This window comes from Quercus suber, unplaced genomic scaffold (genome assembly GCF_002906115.3).
Source record: "Quercus suber isolate HL8 unplaced genomic scaffold, Cork oak 2.0 scaffold_523, whole genome shotgun sequence".
Classification (NCBI taxonomy): Eukaryota; Viridiplantae; Streptophyta; class Magnoliopsida; order Fagales; family Fagaceae; genus Quercus; species Quercus suber.
This window is the reverse complement of record NW_027069972.1, coordinates 342,778-361,637: the sequence shown is the minus strand read 5'-3', so window position 1 is coordinate 361,637 and position 18,860 is coordinate 342,778. Positions and strand designations below refer to the sequence as shown.

General features: G+C 35.7%; 1 protein-coding gene and 1 long non-coding RNA gene across 3 annotated transcripts in view; both read right to left on the bottom strand.

Moving 5' to 3' along the window:
* LOC112005127 (cellulose synthase A catalytic subunit 1 [UDP-forming]) overlaps nucleotides 1-18,570 on the bottom strand; it is a 45,872-nt gene extending 27,302 nt beyond the window's left edge. The window contains exons 1-14 of one of the 2 annotated variants that reach the window (XM_024037377.2): nucleotides 18,261-18,566; nucleotides 17,205-17,400; nucleotides 16,947-17,128; nucleotides 16,493-16,613; nucleotides 16,211-16,397; nucleotides 15,323-15,589; nucleotides 14,890-15,235; nucleotides 14,234-14,371; nucleotides 14,023-14,148; nucleotides 13,163-13,375; nucleotides 12,798-13,062; nucleotides 12,491-12,687; nucleotides 12,046-12,396; nucleotides 10,893-11,891 (exon numbers count right to left, since the gene is read on the bottom strand). In XM_024037377.2, the coding sequence (XP_023893145.2) occupies nucleotides 11,304-11,891; nucleotides 12,046-12,396; nucleotides 12,491-12,687; nucleotides 12,798-13,062; nucleotides 13,163-13,375; nucleotides 14,023-14,148; nucleotides 14,234-14,371; nucleotides 14,890-15,235; nucleotides 15,323-15,589; nucleotides 16,211-16,397; nucleotides 16,493-16,613; nucleotides 16,947-17,128; nucleotides 17,205-17,400; nucleotides 18,261-18,341 (3,258 nt within the window). In that variant the 5' untranslated portion in view covers nucleotides 18,342-18,566 and the 3' untranslated portion in view covers nucleotides 10,893-11,303. Of the gene's footprint in view, nucleotides 1-10,892; nucleotides 11,892-12,045; nucleotides 12,397-12,490; nucleotides 12,688-12,797; nucleotides 13,063-13,162; nucleotides 13,376-14,022; nucleotides 14,149-14,233; nucleotides 14,372-14,889; nucleotides 15,236-15,322; nucleotides 15,590-16,210; nucleotides 16,398-16,492; nucleotides 16,614-16,946; nucleotides 17,129-17,204; nucleotides 17,401-18,260 lie in introns of those variants that run through there. The other variant, XM_065763752.1, reaches the window with a different exon arrangement.
* On the bottom strand, nucleotides 1,413-6,763 carry LOC136063402 (uncharacterized). The gene is made up of 5 exons (XR_010625071.1): nucleotides 5,859-6,763; nucleotides 4,979-5,058; nucleotides 2,086-2,623; nucleotides 1,887-1,983; nucleotides 1,413-1,767 (listed from the first exon to the last, which is right to left on the bottom strand). It is a non-coding gene; the product is annotated as an uncharacterized LOC136063402 (long non-coding RNA).
* Nucleotides 18,571-18,860: the final 290 nt, after the last annotated feature.

The window sequence follows — 18,860 nt, the reverse complement described above, 5'->3', positions numbered from 1 at the left end:
ATTTACTGCTCTGAACATCTGATTATGAGGCAATTAGAATTTCGCAGGTAAAGTCTTGGGATGGAGAATTGTTGTTGTTGCTCCTGTGTCAAACAAAGCTATTATTGGGATGTGTCTGGAATAAGTGTCTAGAAGAATATGTACTTGGGCTATAGAAGTGGGATTGGTTAAAGGGGCTATAATAGGCTGGGATGTATAGATTGTTTGGATATTTGGATCTGAGTCATCAACATTGTCTGAGTTTGAATCATCTTCTAAAGTGGAATAGGCCATAACCACCAAAGTTTGAGGAGAATAATCGTCATCCAAAGAAAAGAGTGATTCTACATTCGAGAAGGGAGTATCATCTGCATGGATCTAGGCTTGTTCAAGAAGCTTTGCTACTTTCTCATTTTTTGGACAATTTTTCGCAAAATGACCTGGTCTTCTGCATACAAAACAAACTTTTGAAGTTTTTCCTTTAAACTGCTTCCTTCTAAGAAACTTCCATTTTTTCTTCCTGAAGGTTTTTTTCTTTTGACCTGCATAGTGTCTTTTCTTCCAAGAATATTTCTTGAAATGATCTCTTCTTTTCGTTGGACAGGCACAATTCTTCTTATAGCACTTTATCTGCAAGTCTTTCCTTTTGCAATTGTCTTTGAGTTTGCTATGAACTTTGTCAATTTCTAAAAGAAATTTTCTCTGATTGTAGAGTTTTTCTAGGGCAATGAGCACATGCTGATAAATTTCTCCCAAGGAGGCTTGCTGCAAAGTTATTTTTTGGAGATTCATCATACGAAGAGTTTCATCTCCCAATGGTTACTGATACCACTAAACTTGCCTTTGATTTTTCTCTTCGTAAATCTACTGCAAATAGGTTAGATTACTTGTATGAAATCTCTCACGTACCTAAAGATAGTAAAATCCCTATTACTGACTTTCCTATTGTAAACCCTATATTGTGTTTGATACATCCCAAGTTTCTTTCAAAAAATCCATAAAGTTTTTAGGCCCTTCTCATCCTTCTACTGTAAAAGAATTGACATTTGGGAACAAAAAAAAAAAATACAAAGTAAAACCTAGGCACAATTGCAAACAAATAAAAACACACAAAATACCATTTTTTACCACTTGTTAAACATCAATAGCATGTAAAACCCGGGCATTAATCAAACAAATAAAAACACACAAAATACCATTTTTTTACCACCTGTTAATCATCCACACATTACGACAAATATTTTCCAAATTGTCTAAGCCTAAAGGCCTGGGCACTGGGCAGTACCTCAAAATTGCCTCAAGAAAACTCAAGCATATAAAAGTCAATCTAAACACATTAAACTTGCCAACCATTCCACACATCAAGTAATATTCTAGAACCACATAACAGCAAGCATTGCTACAAATACTAGAACATCTTCATAATTCCATATATATATATAGTAAGCCACAGAGGCAGCAAAGAAGGCACTTACTACACAAGTCAGTAAGGCAGTAAACAACCAAGGTAGTAGGCAATATTCCCAGCAGTATATATAATTAGTTACAATTATGAAATACTATAAGTATTTCCAAAAAATAGCTTTCCTAAAGCAGTAAAGAACTACTCTATTATCTATAGTTAACAAGTTCATAACTCATAGAAAGGAAAGCCTACATAGATGCTAAGTTTTCCTTCCTATAAGCAAGAGTTCATGTATAGTTAGGAAAGCTATATATCTGTCCAAAAAAGCTTCCAAAATATATCTAAAAAACTGCCTCCTATACAAAATGCGACCTTCCTTCCTCCTACAATACAAGGGGAAAAAATATTTAACAATAATATATAAAGACAAACAACAAAAACTAAAGAATGACCAAAAGAGAAGTAACCAATATCAACAAAAATTACAAGGGTAGAAACACACCTGGTCAGTGATTATTCATCAATACAAAAGGTGGTATGGGTACCACCTTTGCTTGAGTAGGAAATAGAACTTGCTTCTGTTGTTGCTTGATTCAAAACTAGAAAAGAAAAAATTAAGGCAATAGATTAAATTTTGATCAAGTATATGACACATTTAATAACACTTAATAGACAAGAAGTTTGGAAGTTAAACATATTACCTAAGTCATGAAATTCATCCTCTAAGACCTCCATCTCGTCCTTTGACTTGCAAAAAGAAATTGGGACATGGGCTTGTAGCCAGTTTTAAGCACAAATAAGATTTTGAACCATGAAAGGTGAGAGTGAACTTCGAAATGGATCAAGTATGCACCTTCCGGTACTAATGCCAATTCAAAAGCAACTGTAGAAATAGGTATAGCCAGCACATCCCTGGACATTTTGGATAGCACTTGGTACCTATCTGAATTGGCTTTCCACCACCCCCAAAATCTCAAATTTCACATCCCTTCCACTCTCACAATTTTCAGCCAAATATTTTTCAATCTCATTGCTACACCCTATAGACTTCTCAACCTCTAAGAAACGCTCATATCAAGAATTAACCATCGCATATGGATCAGTACAACCAATTATATCACCTTCTATGTGTGTTCTCTTACTCTCACTTGGTATTGCCACATTTGGTGAATCAACACAAGAGTAATAATCATACAACCTATCCATGGTCTTCCTCACCAAATCAGCCACTTCATCCCCCTAAATTTCATAAAAAGAAAACTTCAAAAACCTCATTTTCTTTCTTGGATCAAGAACCGCAACCACATACAAAAGCTGATTAATTTTATCCCCTTTCCCCCAATGTTTTTCAAATTTAGCTTCCATTTTAGTTGCCATATTTTTCAAGAAATGATTTTGAGATTTAGTTAAATGAGCAATATTCTCTTGAATCACAAACATCTCATCAAAGAAGGTATTTGAAGTAACATACAAAGAACCAAAGAACTTCTTTGTTGCATTGTAAAAAAGTTTCAAAAAACCCACAAACGTCCTATAATTTTGAAAATTAGCCCTACAAGGAGATCCCAAACCACCACTATTTTCCTTGTTCATAAAGTACGAAGAATATTTATCATCCTTAAAGTCCATTCTTAAGAACACTTTCTCAAATTTTTCAGCAGTATCTAACATCAGGTAAGTAGAGTTCCACCTAGTAGGTGCGTCTAGACTTAGTAAACACTTGAATTCAATACCTAATCTCTCCATAAAACTCCTAAAAGTTTGATTTCTATTTGGTGAGGACTTCACATACCTCACCGCTTCACGCACCCTAGTAGTGGACACATCAATTTCTTTCAAACCATCCCCCACAATCAGATTTAAGATATGTGCACAACACCTCATGTGCAAGAACTCATGTTCTAAAATAGTCCCCTTCCAATCTTTAGTTACTGTTTATAAAAATTTAATAGTAGCACCATTAGAGGAAGCATTATTCATTGTCAAGGTGAATATGCCATCAACACCCTACTCACGCAAACACATCTCAATCTTTCTACCTATAGTCTCCCCCCTATGGTCTTCAACTTGACAAAAATTCAAAATTCTCTTATGCAAGTTCCAATCATCATCAATAAAATGACATGTGAGGGACATATAATTCAGATTTTGAATACTGGTCTATGTGTCCCTAGCTACAGTTTGACGAGATGGGATTTACCTAATTTGCAACTTAGGTTGTAAGGTAGTTGAATATCTTTGAAACCCATACCCTTCAACAAACCTAAAAGGCAACTCATCTATTATAATCATTTCAGCAAGTGCCTTCCTAGAAGCCTCAACAGTAAAGGCTGTTGGTATGAGCTGAAACCCTTCCTCCTCATTCATCTTGGGTTCAAATGCTAAAGTTTGTTGCTCTTTAAGTGCATATCTATTAGGGTTTCTTAACATATTTTGGCACATAATTCAATAAATTAGTAGTACCATACCCCTTACTATTAGCACAATAAGTTTTTTGGCAATAATGGCAAACAACCTTAAATTGACTCTCACTAATCTTTATTTTTTCAAAATGATCCCTAGTAGACTTTTTCCTATCATTACCACAATTAGCAGCTATCTCACTCACCTTGGCTTTACCATTAGGTTTAGGTGGAAGTGCATCAGCATTAGTTGGAGTGGTAGCAGGTTCAGCTTGGGCAACGGGTGTTGTTTAGGAAGGGGGTGCATCACTAGAGGGTTCCATAACTTAAGGACATCAAATTTAAGCATTAGCAAACTACCATAACAATGATATACTAACCTAGTAACAAAAACACACACTGATAGGGATGGCAATTTTGCCCCGCCCCGCTTAACCCACCCTTCCCTAATTCACCTCACACGGATTTTCCCCGCCTCGCAAAGGTGGTGGGGCAAGGATGGGGCAAGATTTTAGCCCCACACCACAAGGTGGGGCGGGGATGGATTTAGACTTTTTAGACCCGCCTCGCCCCTCCCCGTCCCTGCCCCCACCCCGCGTTGCTAAGGGTTATAATTGTAAATTTTTTATACACTAAAACCCTACTTTTTAAACAAACATATCAATATTAGCTTATTTTATTCTGCTCAACATGGTTCTCTGCCTTTATTTTGTTATGTGTTATACTATGAGATTTGTTTTTGTGATTATCTTGTTAAATGCTTGGATATATTATTCAATTTTTTTCTAAAAATTGATTTGATTTTCTAGGATAAATTTAGTTGTAATTTCAAGTATATTTTTATTAATGAAATAGGTTTCATTAAAAAAATTGTACTAGTTGTTGGGAAAATTAACAAAAAGTAGAGTTTTACGGGGTGGGGCAGGGCTTCGCGGGGCTCCAAGGGGGAAGGATGGGGTTAGAAAGTTTTACTCGCCATGCGGAGTGGGACGGAGATGAGACAAGACAATACCATGCGAGGCGAGGACGAAAACCCCATCCTTTGGCCCCGCCCTGCCCTATTGCCATCCTTGACTCACAAGTGACACAATAACAACAACAACAAGTCAAAGCAACAACAAAAACTACGACAAAAGTAACAAACAAACAATAACAAAAAGTTAAAAGAGAAACAACAAAAGAGAAATGATACCTCAAAGAACTCTTAGCTGTTAGGGATTCGACCTTGAAAAGGAAGCAAAAAGAGTAGCCTACTTGAACAACTTTCAATTCCTGTATAAAATTTGGATTTCAAATTTTTAAGCTAAAAAATCAAAATGAATCAAACAAATGAGCAATAAAATATAATCAAATAAGAAAATAAGAATGTGTTTGGATTTCATCTTTTTAAAATAGGGGTTCATTTCTTTTCTTTTCTTCTTTTTTTTTTTTTTTTTTTTTAATTTTTTATAGTGAAGATACATGTAAATTGATCATAGAAAAAAAAAAAAAAAAACAAAACAAGGAATAAAACAGGCAGATAAGAAAATAAAATGTGTTTGGATTTCATCTTTTTTAAAATAGGGGTTCATCTTCTTCTTCTTTTTACAGTGAAGACACAAGTATATTAATCATAGAAAAAAAATAAAACAAGGAATAAAACAAGGCAGATATAAATCACACTCAGAGCACACTAAAATAAAGAATCAAACTAACTATAATGTCTGTCTATAAAGAGTAAACACGAAAATAAACACAAAGCACACTCAGAAAAGAGATAACTCAAGTCTTTAAAAATGATAACATAAACAAACATACTCAAATTAGGGGTTCCATCTTTGAAAAGTGATAAATCAAGTCTTTGACCCAACAAATAAAAAAAAAAAAATTAGGGTTTCATCTTTGAATCCAATCTCTTGGTCAGTTTTGGTCCCTAATCTTTAAGTTTTAAATCATTTGAACAAGATCCCTTAAGTTGCTTTTCATATGATTCTTATTACTTATCAAAAAAAAATTCATTTGAACAAAATGATAAACCTATATCACAAACACAAAATACAGAAAAAGAGGGATGAAAAAGGAAGAAAATTTACCTAATTTGAGACTAGGAAGCCGAGACTGAGAGGCTAAGAAGACCCATGGTGGAAACAAAGTGAAGCGGCGGTGTCAAGACCAAGGTGTGGTGTGAGGCGGCAGCAACAGCAACCAGTAACTAGGGTTTGATCCGGTGGAGTGAAGAAAGATTTTGATGTAGAGGACTTTGTTTGTTTCAAAATAAAAAAGAGAGATTTTGAAATCAACACTTAAGACTAGAGAGACTAGAGAGTAGAGAGAACGGAGAGAACTCAGAGAAGACTGATTTATAAGAGAGAGAGATGAGGGTTGAGAGTCTTGAAACCTTTAGGCTAAGCTGAGTAAGGAGTAAGGAGGATTCATCATGGCCATGGGCATGGGGAAGTGGAAATCTGATTTTGATTTGAGGTGTAGCTGTTCTAAATCTTCTGATGAAGATTTTCTTTTGCATGGAAACTGTGTAAGTTTTGTGCTTTTAGCCTTTTAGTCTCATCACTCTTAGCAACTCAAGGATTTTGATTTGAAAGTTAGCATGTAGCACTAAACAACCCATTGCTTTAGTCCAATTAGTACTCTTCTCTCTTCTGTCTTCATGTGTTCTAGAAATAACCAATATATATATATATTATATATTTTTTTTTTTAATCTGAAACCATCGGTATAGGTTTTTAATTCCTTAACATGCTACCTGACCCAAATCGTCTGTTTTTTAAAGAGACAAACCCAAATCCGACCAACCATGGGTTTCAGGTCAACCCGTTAGGCTTCAAGTCAGTCGGACTCGGTCGATTTGGGCGGGTCAATAAACCGCTAGACAACCCTAGCTAGCATCCTAGAAAATATGCGCCAGCCGAGAGAACAAGGAACATTGTGTATTTAGTTTACAATTTCAAAGCATTATTTGAAAAGTTACAATTAAGTCGCTAAAGTTTTTTTTTTTTAAGAGGTTCTTGAAATATGTTTTAGCAAAGACATAGGAAACATTAAAAAAAAAAAAAAAAAAAAATTCATGATGAACCTTAAACCAAAGGGCAGGTTAATCTACAAAATGTTTAACATTAAGTTAATTTTGTTTTGTCAAACTAATGTCATTGGAGTTTACTGCCCTTTTTGTTAGGCTTGGGGTAGAGTTTTATTCCCCATACCTCAAGGGATACAATAAAAATGTTGTGAGTGGTAGATCTATTTGAAAGGGGAATCATTCCAATCACAACGAACTATATCACCAATTATAAAAGATTTTAAATTCAAACTAGATGTGGTGTAAACCCATTTATTTGCACCCTCCAATACCAGCGTGCCACATCAAAATTTTACAAGTTAATGAATATGCTTTCACACACACAATCACATCTCTATAATACCTAATAACACTAAAATTTGAAAATATAAAACTCAGATTCAACACGGGCTAACCACCGTATCGGAAAGTCGCCAGAGATGCCACCGAAGACATTGTCGAAACCATAAATTCAACACATACACATACAAACCACAAATAAACAAGGACAGAAATAGGATTGGTGCAAAGGGATGGGGTTTGGTAGAATGAGAGAAATTGTGGGGCTCATGGCAGAGTTCTTAGAATTTGAGGCCAATGGAGGGGATGTTGGTGGGTTTCGAACTTAGATTGGGCAATTCAAGTGAGGGTCCAAAATGATATCCTCTATCTAAATCAAATCATTTAGAGAAATTTATCTCTAAATCTCCATGGCCAAAATCGAATAGCTCTCAAACCCAAATCATCTCTCTCTCTCTCTCTTCAATTGAGTTGACCTAGACGCAAGTCATCACTCTCTCCCTCCTTGTCCAAATCAATGCCTAAAGGTAATTTGGTGGTGTGTGGGAGGAAAATTTTTGACGTTGACTTCAAAGGTAGCGAGCTCTTTGGTCGGTTCTGAGGTGAGTATGGTGGGTTTTGTCTCTGAGTGGTGCTTGGAATTTTGGTTGGTATTGTGGTACGTGTGGTGGTTGTGAATCACACTTGTGGTTTTGGGTTGTGTTTGAATTGTAATTGCAGCAAGAATTTGTGGTTCTAGCTATGTCTTTGGCAACGTTTTCGGCAACTTTTCGTTGTGGTGGTTTTTAGTCCAAGTTCAGTGTGAGTTTTTTATTTTTAGATTTCAGTTTATGTAAATAGGATTTTATTGAGATGTGATTATGTGTACAAGGGCTTTATCATTAATTTGTAAAAGCTAACATGCCGCACTGGTATTGGAGGGTGTAAATAAGTCAGTTTACACCATATCCAGTTTGAATATAATCTCATTAATCATTATATAAATATAAATATATATATATAATATTAAAAAAAACATTATTTATCTAATAATAAATTTTATTTTGAGAGAAAAATAAGTAAGTATTCTATAAAAATAAAAAATAAAAATTTGAGAGAGAGAGATAAATAAAAATAAAAAAAAATAAAAAACTACTCTATCCAGAATTCCAACTATTAAGGGCATCAATATTTGGCTTGCTAAAACTTCAAATATGCTAAAAATTTTAGCATCAAACCCCATAAATCTTGCATTATGGCATGGGATAATGCAAGATTGAAATTTAATACATCATATTAGCAAGACTGTCTCGTTTTTGTGCCCTTTCAATTGAAATTTCATTGGTTTTTTTTTTTTCTTTTTCTTTTATATAACTAAAAAAAAAAAAAAATGGCTCACAAGGGTAGTCCCTACTTCTGCCACCGCTCAAATCCTTGTTATTGTATTATGACATGGACCACCTAGGTACTAATTGGACTTACAGCTCATAAATGTGATGGGTCACAAGAGCTTCTTACCACTAAGCTACCTCTTCAAGTGACTTAAATTTTATAAGGTTATGCCCTCTCTAATGGGTAGGTTGTATCCACAAACATGATCACCAACTCACTGCTCATCACATGCATCTTAGAAGAATTAATGTTGATCGTTGGGTTAGGTTTTCAATCAAATTTGACTTATTTGTGCTAGAAAAACACAAATCTAACTCATAGTAATTCTCAAAAATCAATCAATCTCAATTTATTGGGATTGAGTAGAGCCGTGGATTGAAATTATTCTGTTGAGCCTAAGAAAAATATGGCAATTTTATGGTTATCTATTATTAAATAAATTATTATAATTTATACATTTGGACAACATTTCCAACTTTATTTAAACTAAATCTTAAAATACCAAAATAATTTGAATTGACAAATAAAATTAAGGCTCATAATCCAAAATATTTTTTTTGAATTATTATTAATAATGAGTTTGGTCAAGTCAAATTATTGATTGATGTGAATCTTTTAAAAACTAAATATTTCGTTAGAAAAATGACAGTGTGAGAGGGCCTTTCTTTATTTTTTGTATTCACACAGTCCTCGAGTGAAAATTCTTGACAATGACAATATTTTGGGGTATTGAGATTGGTGTAATTTATCCAAGAATAAATTACTTAAAATTTTGAAAAGTGAAAATTGATTTGCTAAAACATAAGAGTGCATGAGTAAATTTTTTATATAATTTTTTATATCCACATGTATATTAAATATATGATTTTTTTTTTTTTTTTACTGCAATATGATTATTTTCTTTAATACACATTTTTAATTTCAAGATATGGTATTAATATTTTGTAGGATTGTCTTAAGTTTTTTTTTTTTTTTTTGGCTCACATAAAATGGAGTGCATTTATAATTTGATAGTTAGATGAAAGGAGATTTGAACCCAAGTTCTCTTCTATAGGAATGTTGGGTAATTCCACTGAGCAAGGCTATTGGCAACAAAAAAAAAATGTTAGTTCTAACATTTTTGGCCAATATGATTTTTTTTTTCCAATAATTTTTTTCTTAATTTTAAAAATTATTTTAGAAATTCACTTGTTAAAATTTTGGAATTATCTAAAAGTGTAATTACAAAAATGAATTACAAGGGGAAAATGAAAATTTTGACATAGAAATATTAGAGTGAACCGCAGAAAACCAACCTAAACTATGTGATATTTTGACATAGAAATATTAGAGTGAACCGCAAAAAACCAACCTAAACTATGTGATACTCATACTACATCCCAAACTTTGAAATCTTGTAATCAGCAACACAGTTATAATAAATATGTCAATATTTGTTTTTCAATGACTAAATAATTAAAACGATAATTCTTGTTGCACATCTATGCGTAGCGTCCATAGGTTTGAAATTGTGTCTTTAACTCACATTTTTAGTTGTTTGTTGGTACACCTGTGTGTCCATACAATATGCAACAATCGCTGCTCTAACTAAAATGACCACCATTTCTAAAAATTTTAGTTTTAATAAAACTTCCCCAAGCTCATTCTTCCTAGAAAAGCCAACACATTGCGTTTTGATGTGGCTAAGTCTTCAGTATTTTTAAATTTAATAATTAAGGTACAGGAAATTTCTAAAATCCTGTATCTTGTAGGTGGGCTTTCAGTTTCTTGAAGCAGTGTTTACTGCAATAGCAACAAGTATCAACATCTAGGAATATTCCAAGAATCTACCTGTTGGTGAGGACTGAGGATATTGCATACATGATCAAGCTGTCGTCAATACTTCCGAGGAAGAATCATCTCATACATTATACACCTATGCATGCATAGGATTTTTAGTGCTAACTGTATTTGGTCTGACTACAAAAGGGCTCTCAATAGGGTAAATTATTGAGTAAAATTTAGATACAGTTCTGTAGATGCAGTTCATCAAATTTAAGCATATAACTACATTATATTGAATTATTCTTGAAAACTAGAACATCCTGCTTATTGATTATTACAACCATGTGTTTCAATATAATTGAGAATTCTAATGAACACACACCTAAGGAACTGTATCTTAATTTTGTCCTGCAAAATTCCCTATTCCTGGTGACCAATCTCTAAAACTATGCTTCAGTATCAATACAAAATGGTAGTTCAGCCTTGATATTCATGTCAACATATTAAGAGCCTGCTCCGAGTAAACAGCAAAAGCCTAAATTAAGCATCATTAAAATTCAGTGCTAATACAGCCTGGTAAAATTCGAATTGCATACAATGACAAAACAGAAAGATGATGTAAAATAATCCCTTCAAGCCAATCTCTTTACTCTGATATAGGATGAACAATTCATAACTTAATTTTTATTCCACCATCATACCAAATAATAATATCTAAGACACCAAAGAATAACAAACTTGTTTCTTTTGAAGTACTGTAAGAACTTTGCATAAATAGTTTCTATATGCTCTTGACAGAATTCATCACAATACTACACAATAATGACAACATCAGACAACATACAAAAGGGTTTTCTCTCAGGTTTTGCTCTATCAAACTCCCTTACAGAACATAACTTAGATAACATTTTTTTCTTTTATCGTGAGGGGAATATGTTGAAGATTTTGATACCTGAATTTCTTGTTATATACACAGCAAGCTTCAATAAGAGAGATGGCATATACCACAAGAAAATGGTCTTGAAATGAACTAACAGTTAATGCCACATTGAACATTCGCGGCAGCCCTTGCTGAGCTGGAGATGAAGGGGTCGATCCGCACCCATAATAAGGAGAATATGGAAGCAAGAAGTATCGACCAGACAATGACAATTGTTGGGGTACGATTCTGCCTGCCCAACAAACCCTTCAAGAATGGATACAGATGGGCAATGACCCATATGGCAAAGAACAGCTTGCCGAAGAGGGGACCCCAAGACTGGTATCCACTGTTTATGGCATATGAAACACCAGCAACAATACCTACCAAGTTGATAATAAGGACTGTGGTAGGAGGGATGAGAAGTGATGTCCATTTGAACACATAAAGCTCTGCAAAGTCCCCATCTTCATCAGATGCCTTTGAAGTGACGGTAAAGTTAGTGTCAATCCCAGCAAGCACCTTCAAGAGTCCTTGGAAGACTGCAAAGAGATGAGCTGATGTACCACCAATGACCCAGAATTGTTCATTCCTCCACCAGTCCTCTATACTGACCCCACTCCACCTAAGCTCAAGAATTCCAGTAGCAGCAATGGAGACAAAGAGGAGAATAAACCACATGCTAGCAAAATTACTTATCTGCATAAAATAGGCAACAGAAACAAACAAAATTTTAACTTCCCAAATTATCTCCCGGCCAAGTCAGTGGATGCAGATATACCAGAAATAAACAAATGTGATGCTTTGAAAGATTCATCTCATTAATTTGTTATTAGGCCGAACCATCACTTACCTCAGGAATGATGAATTTGTTAGTGAGAAGGCAAAACGCAGGAAGCATACAATACGCAATAAGTGGGATTGAGGTAAGAGGATACACAATAGTATTAATGTATGCCAGTCTCTCCAAAGGCTTCAGTCTCCCATTGTAGCCATACCACAAGGGGCAATGCCTACTCAGCAAAATCTCAATTGATCCCAAGGCCCATCGAAGAACCTGGTTCAACCGATCAGAAAGATTGATTGGAGCAGACCCCTTGAATGCCGGGCGGGGAGGCATGCAATAGATTGAGATCCAACCACGAGCATGCATCTTAAACCCAGTTAAAATATCTTCTGTGACAGAACCATAGATCCATCCAATCTGACAGTAAAACAAAAGGCCTAATTAAATAATGCATAAGCACAACAACATCAAATCAGTATCGAATTGCTAGGTTGTATATTGATATACTTACCTCTTTTCCCCACTCAGTCTTGTCTTCATATCCACAGCTGATAACATGGATTGCTTCCTTTAAAAGGGTCGCAGGGTTGGTTGAAGGTGGAATGCCTCCTTGTTCCATGAAGGTGGCTGCAATAAAAACTGGAGACTGACCAAAACGCTTCTCTAAGCTCTTCTGAGACATAAGAAGCGATCTCTCATCATCATACCCTGCAGAACAAAGGGAACGTGGTCGTGGAGTTAATATTACAAAGCAAGGATTATTGGATTGACAATATTTTTTGTCAAATTAGGGAAAATAGCTTCTAAAGAAAACTGACCTTCAACACCCTCCTCAATGTCTTCCATATTGAAAATGGGAATGGTGGATTCAGTTCTTTTCACTGCCCTCTTCTTGTCAATGTATTTCTTATTGCCATTCTTTCCCTTCTTTCTAGAACCACAACAGCTCTTGAAAATAATGTTTGGTTCCAAATCTTCCTCGGTTAAAACTGGATCATACCCATATAGAGCTTGCCTGTTGAAACAGCAACCAGTTCCCACATAGACAGGACCCTGGATGCCATCCAGCCCTTTCAAGTTGATCTGCAAAATACAACGAATACAAGATTATACTTAACCAAGCACAAGCACAGTAAAACACTATGGAGAGAGAATTTGTGATCAAACATCCAGTGGAACCTACATCGAAGAAGACAATATTGCGGTTAGCATATCGATCATGCAAGTCAATGCCATCAAAACGCTGTGGGAACTGTACATAACATGTCTTCTTTCCATAAGCAGGATCCATCATGAAACACATGGCTTCTTTAAGAGCTTTGCTGTTATTAAAGTAGTGATCACAGTCAACGTTCAGGAGATATGCACCATTGGTTAGGACAGCAGAAACTCGGATCTGAAAAACATTAGATATAACCAGGTCAGAAAACATGGATTAAACATCTTTCCTATCACAACAAACCTCCATATCCATCAGGCAACCAATCACATCACTGGCAAACTATGGTACAGAGTGGTGGGATGTCTATTTACTAAAGATGTAAGAGAAATCTTTTTCATTTAGTTTGTTCTCCATTTTGGTTAACATCAGCATCTACTACATAGCATATGAGCCAAGTTGAAATTGGTCAATGGAATAATGAGGCTCATACTTAAATAAAATTTCTTATGGGCGTATTTAGCCTCCATATGCATGCAATCTATTTGCAACATCCAACCAATGGACAGTTTCTGTAAATGTCCAAGGCAGTCCATAAACAGCTAAAATTAATAATTATATGATAATTAATTTTTTTTTCTAAGTTATGATAATTGAAATCTAGTGTAGTCATAAGAGTTACAAATCACAAGACGGCACCACCTACAAAGGAATAATTTGATGGTTGTAGATGACTAACCATCAAATTTGTACTACCTCCCATACAAATGAGCGGAGGGCAAGGTCATGAGTTCTAAACCTATTAGAGTGCATGTATAATTTACTAATCAAAATGTGTACTGTAACCATCAAATCACTAAGTTTAAGGCCTGCAGTAGACATACCAATGCATTCATTGCTCCAGCCTTCTTGTGATGCTGGAAGCCAGGTCGCTTTTCACGAGAAACATAAACAAGTCGTGGTAGCTCATTCCCATCAGTATCAAGCCCACCACTGTGGCCTAAGAACACCTGTTCTTCGAGTCAATAGAAATTTAAATCACAGCAAGAATATAAATAAGCCCAAAAATAAATCACCTGGAAAAAATTATGATACCTGAATCATTCCTGGATGATCCCTAGGATTGTTTCCAGGCCATGGAGTGCCATCTTGCATTGTCCAACCTTCTTCTGGTGTCTTTTGTGCTTTGGCCACTAGGGCATTGATCCGTACCTTGAATTCTTCATATTCTCTCTGTGAAACAAAATGGTTTGTAAAGTCAAAAACAGTGAAGTTAGTATAATCTTATTATTTAAACCATCTACATTCTAACACATGGCATAAAGGCAAAACTCCAAAATGGCATTTTCATTTGACCGAATTTTTTTTCTCCTTATCATTTAGGAAATAAAAAATTTCAGGGTAGCAAACATTCTCCAGAATTTCTCAAGAATTTCCTTATACAGCATCCTAAGGCCTTAATATCGTTTGTGGGCTGCTCAACTCAACTCCTCTCCTTCCACCCTCAGTCCAAACAGACCATTAAGCTTGAGAGATGTTTCAAATCACACATTGATCTCATCAGCAATTTTTATCATTTAAAAAAAAAAAAAAAAAAACAATTGACAGCTTCAAAAGCCCCACACCACAATAATCATAAAGTTTGCATATCAACTATGCACCCCGTAATATGATAAAGAAAATGAAGTTATTTCCAGAAAGTTATCATAAAAATAGAAAGATATAGATCCAACATGGCAGCACGCACTCACCTTCATCGCCCGGCGTTCTTTCACAAATGAAGGTTGTATTTTGTCTTTCAAGTAATCAATTTTCTGGCAAAAGTAAAACTCGGGGGCCCTAGGCTCAATGTTGTGCTTCTTGCAAAAGGGCACCCACTTCCTTGCAAACTCCGCAGTTTCAGAAAGGGATTCAAAGGTCAACATTGCTGAACCATCATCTGATACATAGCAAGAGACCTTGTCAACAGGGTAATCCACAGCAAGTATGGACAAAACAGTGTTTGCTGTTACAAGAGGAGGCTCTTTTAGGGGATCCACGGTACTAACAAAAACATCTACAGGAGCCAGCTGCGATGGTTCTCCTTCCCTATCATATCTGTGCAACATAAATAATGATTACCAACAAAAACAGACTACTTCCTCGTGTTCAAACACCATCATAACTAGAATGAAGTTAACTAACCTCAATGTAAGCCTGTCAAGATAGGTCTCACGGTTAATTGGAAACCATTTTGGGAACTGATCCAGAAGCCAGGATAGAGCAAACCATATCTCACAGATAATTGATGTTAGCCACAACGGGTACGCGTCATTCACTGGGTGAGTAACACGGTATTGTAAGAAGAAGCCCAAAATAATAAGCCGCAATATGATGACGACGCGATAAGGTGTCAGGTGAGAGGAAGCGATGGGCACCACGCGACTCAAAGGTTGCCGAGCATCATCAGCCCTGTGACAAATGAAACTATCAGCTCAACAAAAAAGAAAAAATCACACAAAATAATGTTAACCAACAACATTGGCAGAAGAAGCCATTCCATTGTCAATCTACAGAATCAAAGTGCTTAAATCCATGCTTCAACATTATGTCACTGACTAACTAAGCATTAAGCATAATGGCATAATATTATATCTAGAATCAAGAAGTGAAATTCTAGAAGCTATAGTAAGTCCCTTTCTTCCGTGAAAGGTTAGTGCCAGCCTGACTGCACCAAAATGAAGATGTGTGTACCCTTGTTTTTGCCATGGAATCACAAATTCTCTGGGAAGGGCAAGAGTGATGAAATTTTCTGTTTCACTTGCTGGAATATTAAACTGGTCAAACTTAGAATATGATAACAAAGACCAATCCAGGATCTTAAATTAATTTCATTCATTAAATATAGGAAACTTGATTCAGATACTACTCAAAACAAAAGAAAAGGCCATTAATACAATGTGGTGTCAAAAATTATCAATCAGTATTCTGTAGTCAAAACCATGCATCAGGGAAATATTAACAGTAAATAAAGAAGTCATAGCAGCCAAGAGAGCATGAGAAATAAAGCTTTTAAAAAAAGGGGATTCTAACATTTGTAGTTCTTCTCCATTGGAACCAGTGCCTTCCAGGTCTCCCTTCCCTTCAGTGTATCTACTGGTCATCTGCATCATATTTTTATCCTGTTTGAGTTTCCAACCTTCAACCCTTTCCTTCCAGTCAACATTTCCAAGGCCATAAGAATTCAAGTCCTTTGATGGGTCCACTATTCTCACCGGAACTGTAGAAACAGATGATATTTGATAAAGTCCTTACAAGTGATATAGAAGCATGTTTGAGGATTTCTAAATAAATAAACTAAAGTTACTTGTCTACCTGGCTGTCTCGGGTCAATATAAGGAAGCGAATGAACATTCTTTTCTGAGGGGCCCAAAGGACCTGATGTGGTCCGCACAGATTGGTTGTCAGGTGTAACACATGGAATTTCACCAGACATCTGAAAACATATTTACATTTTAGTAAAGAGAAGGTTCCAAAACTATATCACCGGCATGATCAATTGCAAAAAGCATGTTAGACATGAACGTTTTAATTGTAATTGCAAACTTGTAACAATTAGTGCAAGTGACTAATCCGGTATATTTTTTACATGCAAGGATTCCATCTATGTTTCTCCTTTACAATTATGATATTTTATGGAAGTTCTAAGATAAATTTCCAAAATAATAGAGATGGAATTTAACCACCGAAACCTTAGGATGCAAATCCAGAAATTAAGCATCAGAGATGTGAATGTAGAAAAGAGTCAGGGATCGTTTGAATTGCCTACCGGCTGCCCATTGGTGAGGAGGGGAATCGGTTGTTGAGATTCATGTCTTGAGGAAGAAGAGCGTTCAGCATCTTCCCCCTGCCACTGGCGTCTTGCCTTGCTACTTCCTTGGGTGTAATTGAACTCATTATCTAGATCATCAACATCATCCTCATCATCATCTCCATCCACTCGAGGACTCCCTGAAATACAGACCTTATCAACTTTCATTCCAAAACCTACAACCATAAATTAACAATGGACTTGGGGCAAGCTAACCTTTGTGCCTCTTATATCTAGTCTTGCACTGGGGACAAGCCTGGTTCCCATCTTTCCGCTCATACTCATAACAAGGCCGGCAAACAGGGAAGGCACATTCATTGCAAGCAACAAAGACATCGCCAGTAGCTGTAAGGCCAACTGAATCCCCACAGATCTGACATATTTGTCCATTCAAATTCTTTAAGGGCTTGGGCTGCATTGTACAAAAACAATGTGAGAATCAGAATTACAGAAAAGAAAAATATGCCAAAAGTGGGTAATGTACAACACAAAGCAACTTTAGCAACTTTACAATCTAGTTATGATTTAATTGACTAGCTCTATTTTCAATAATAGTTTCTGATTATGAAAATGAAATGGCACACCATTTGCCACAGAAACCCACAATGGTACTCCGTATTCATTGCTTAATTCAGAATACTATTTCGAGAAAAAATTATTACGACTGAATAATCACATTCATGTTTCACAGAACAAAATTCATGTAAACCACATAAGTATATCCTCCTCCCAGATCAACACAGCTAGAGTAGATCTTGGGTATGTAGCTGAAAGAGTGAATCAGTGAGTTAATAAGTGAGTGGAAGTCTAACAAAATAAAGACAGGAGTCTAGTGGGTAATGGGTGATCTCATCTAAGATTAGCAAAAATGGAGTTAAATTCCACTGAATCTGAACTATCAAGATATCAACTTGAACAATTACAAATCAAATCAAAGTACTGTCAATATTTTGAAACCAGCCAGCCCATAGTAAGTCTTACTGAATATCAAAATCAGCAATTAATTAAATTTTCACCCAAATAAATTCAGCTATCAAAACATCAAATTTAGTCTTATCTAACAGAAACCAAAACAGCGTTCAAATATAGACACCCACATGAGAAATCCCCAAAACTAACCAAAAATGCCACTACCCATTAGAGAAAAAGCATCGATTTTGAGCTTCCACTCACTTCCACACACATACACACACACATAACCACAGTGCAGTAAATGGATTAGACTAATAAGGGAGTGAAAATCGGAAATGGGTAAGTAGAAAAATCACTGACCCCACTATCGGAATCGTGGCGAATCCGGACCAGCTCGTTCCTCTTGTGTGACCCAGCCACCATTCCCGCATTAGCTTCCATGTTGTTTGTTTCCTCAAAATGCTATTTTTTTGTTTTCAAAAATCAGAACATACAGACAGATCCGTGTTGTGGGCTTGAGAGAGAGCCAAAGGCTGTGAATTCTGCGCCCATTCAAGACGCCATTTCTCTCTCTCTCTCTCTTCGCTTTCTCTAAGTCTCAACAGTCTTTATTTGTTTGCTCTACAGTCTCTTCACTTCCAGCTCTCCTCCACGCATCTATCTAAGCTGTCTCTTTATTGTCTTTTTCTCTCTCTGTTCGATTTTTTATTTAAATAATAATAATAGTAATGATCTACCGGCTGGACCTGTTGCATGCATACCTAACCCATCGCGGCTCCGCGCCAATTGCTGACCAAGTTAGTCAGCAACGGCTCCTTCCCAATCCGGCTTTATTTTAAAGATATTTCCTTTTTTGCTTTTCTTTTAACCGAAATATTATATATTCGGATCATTTGGTAACGTTGTTCTAGTCACATTATTTTTAATTTTTAAAAATTTGTGTAAATGAAAAAATGTATA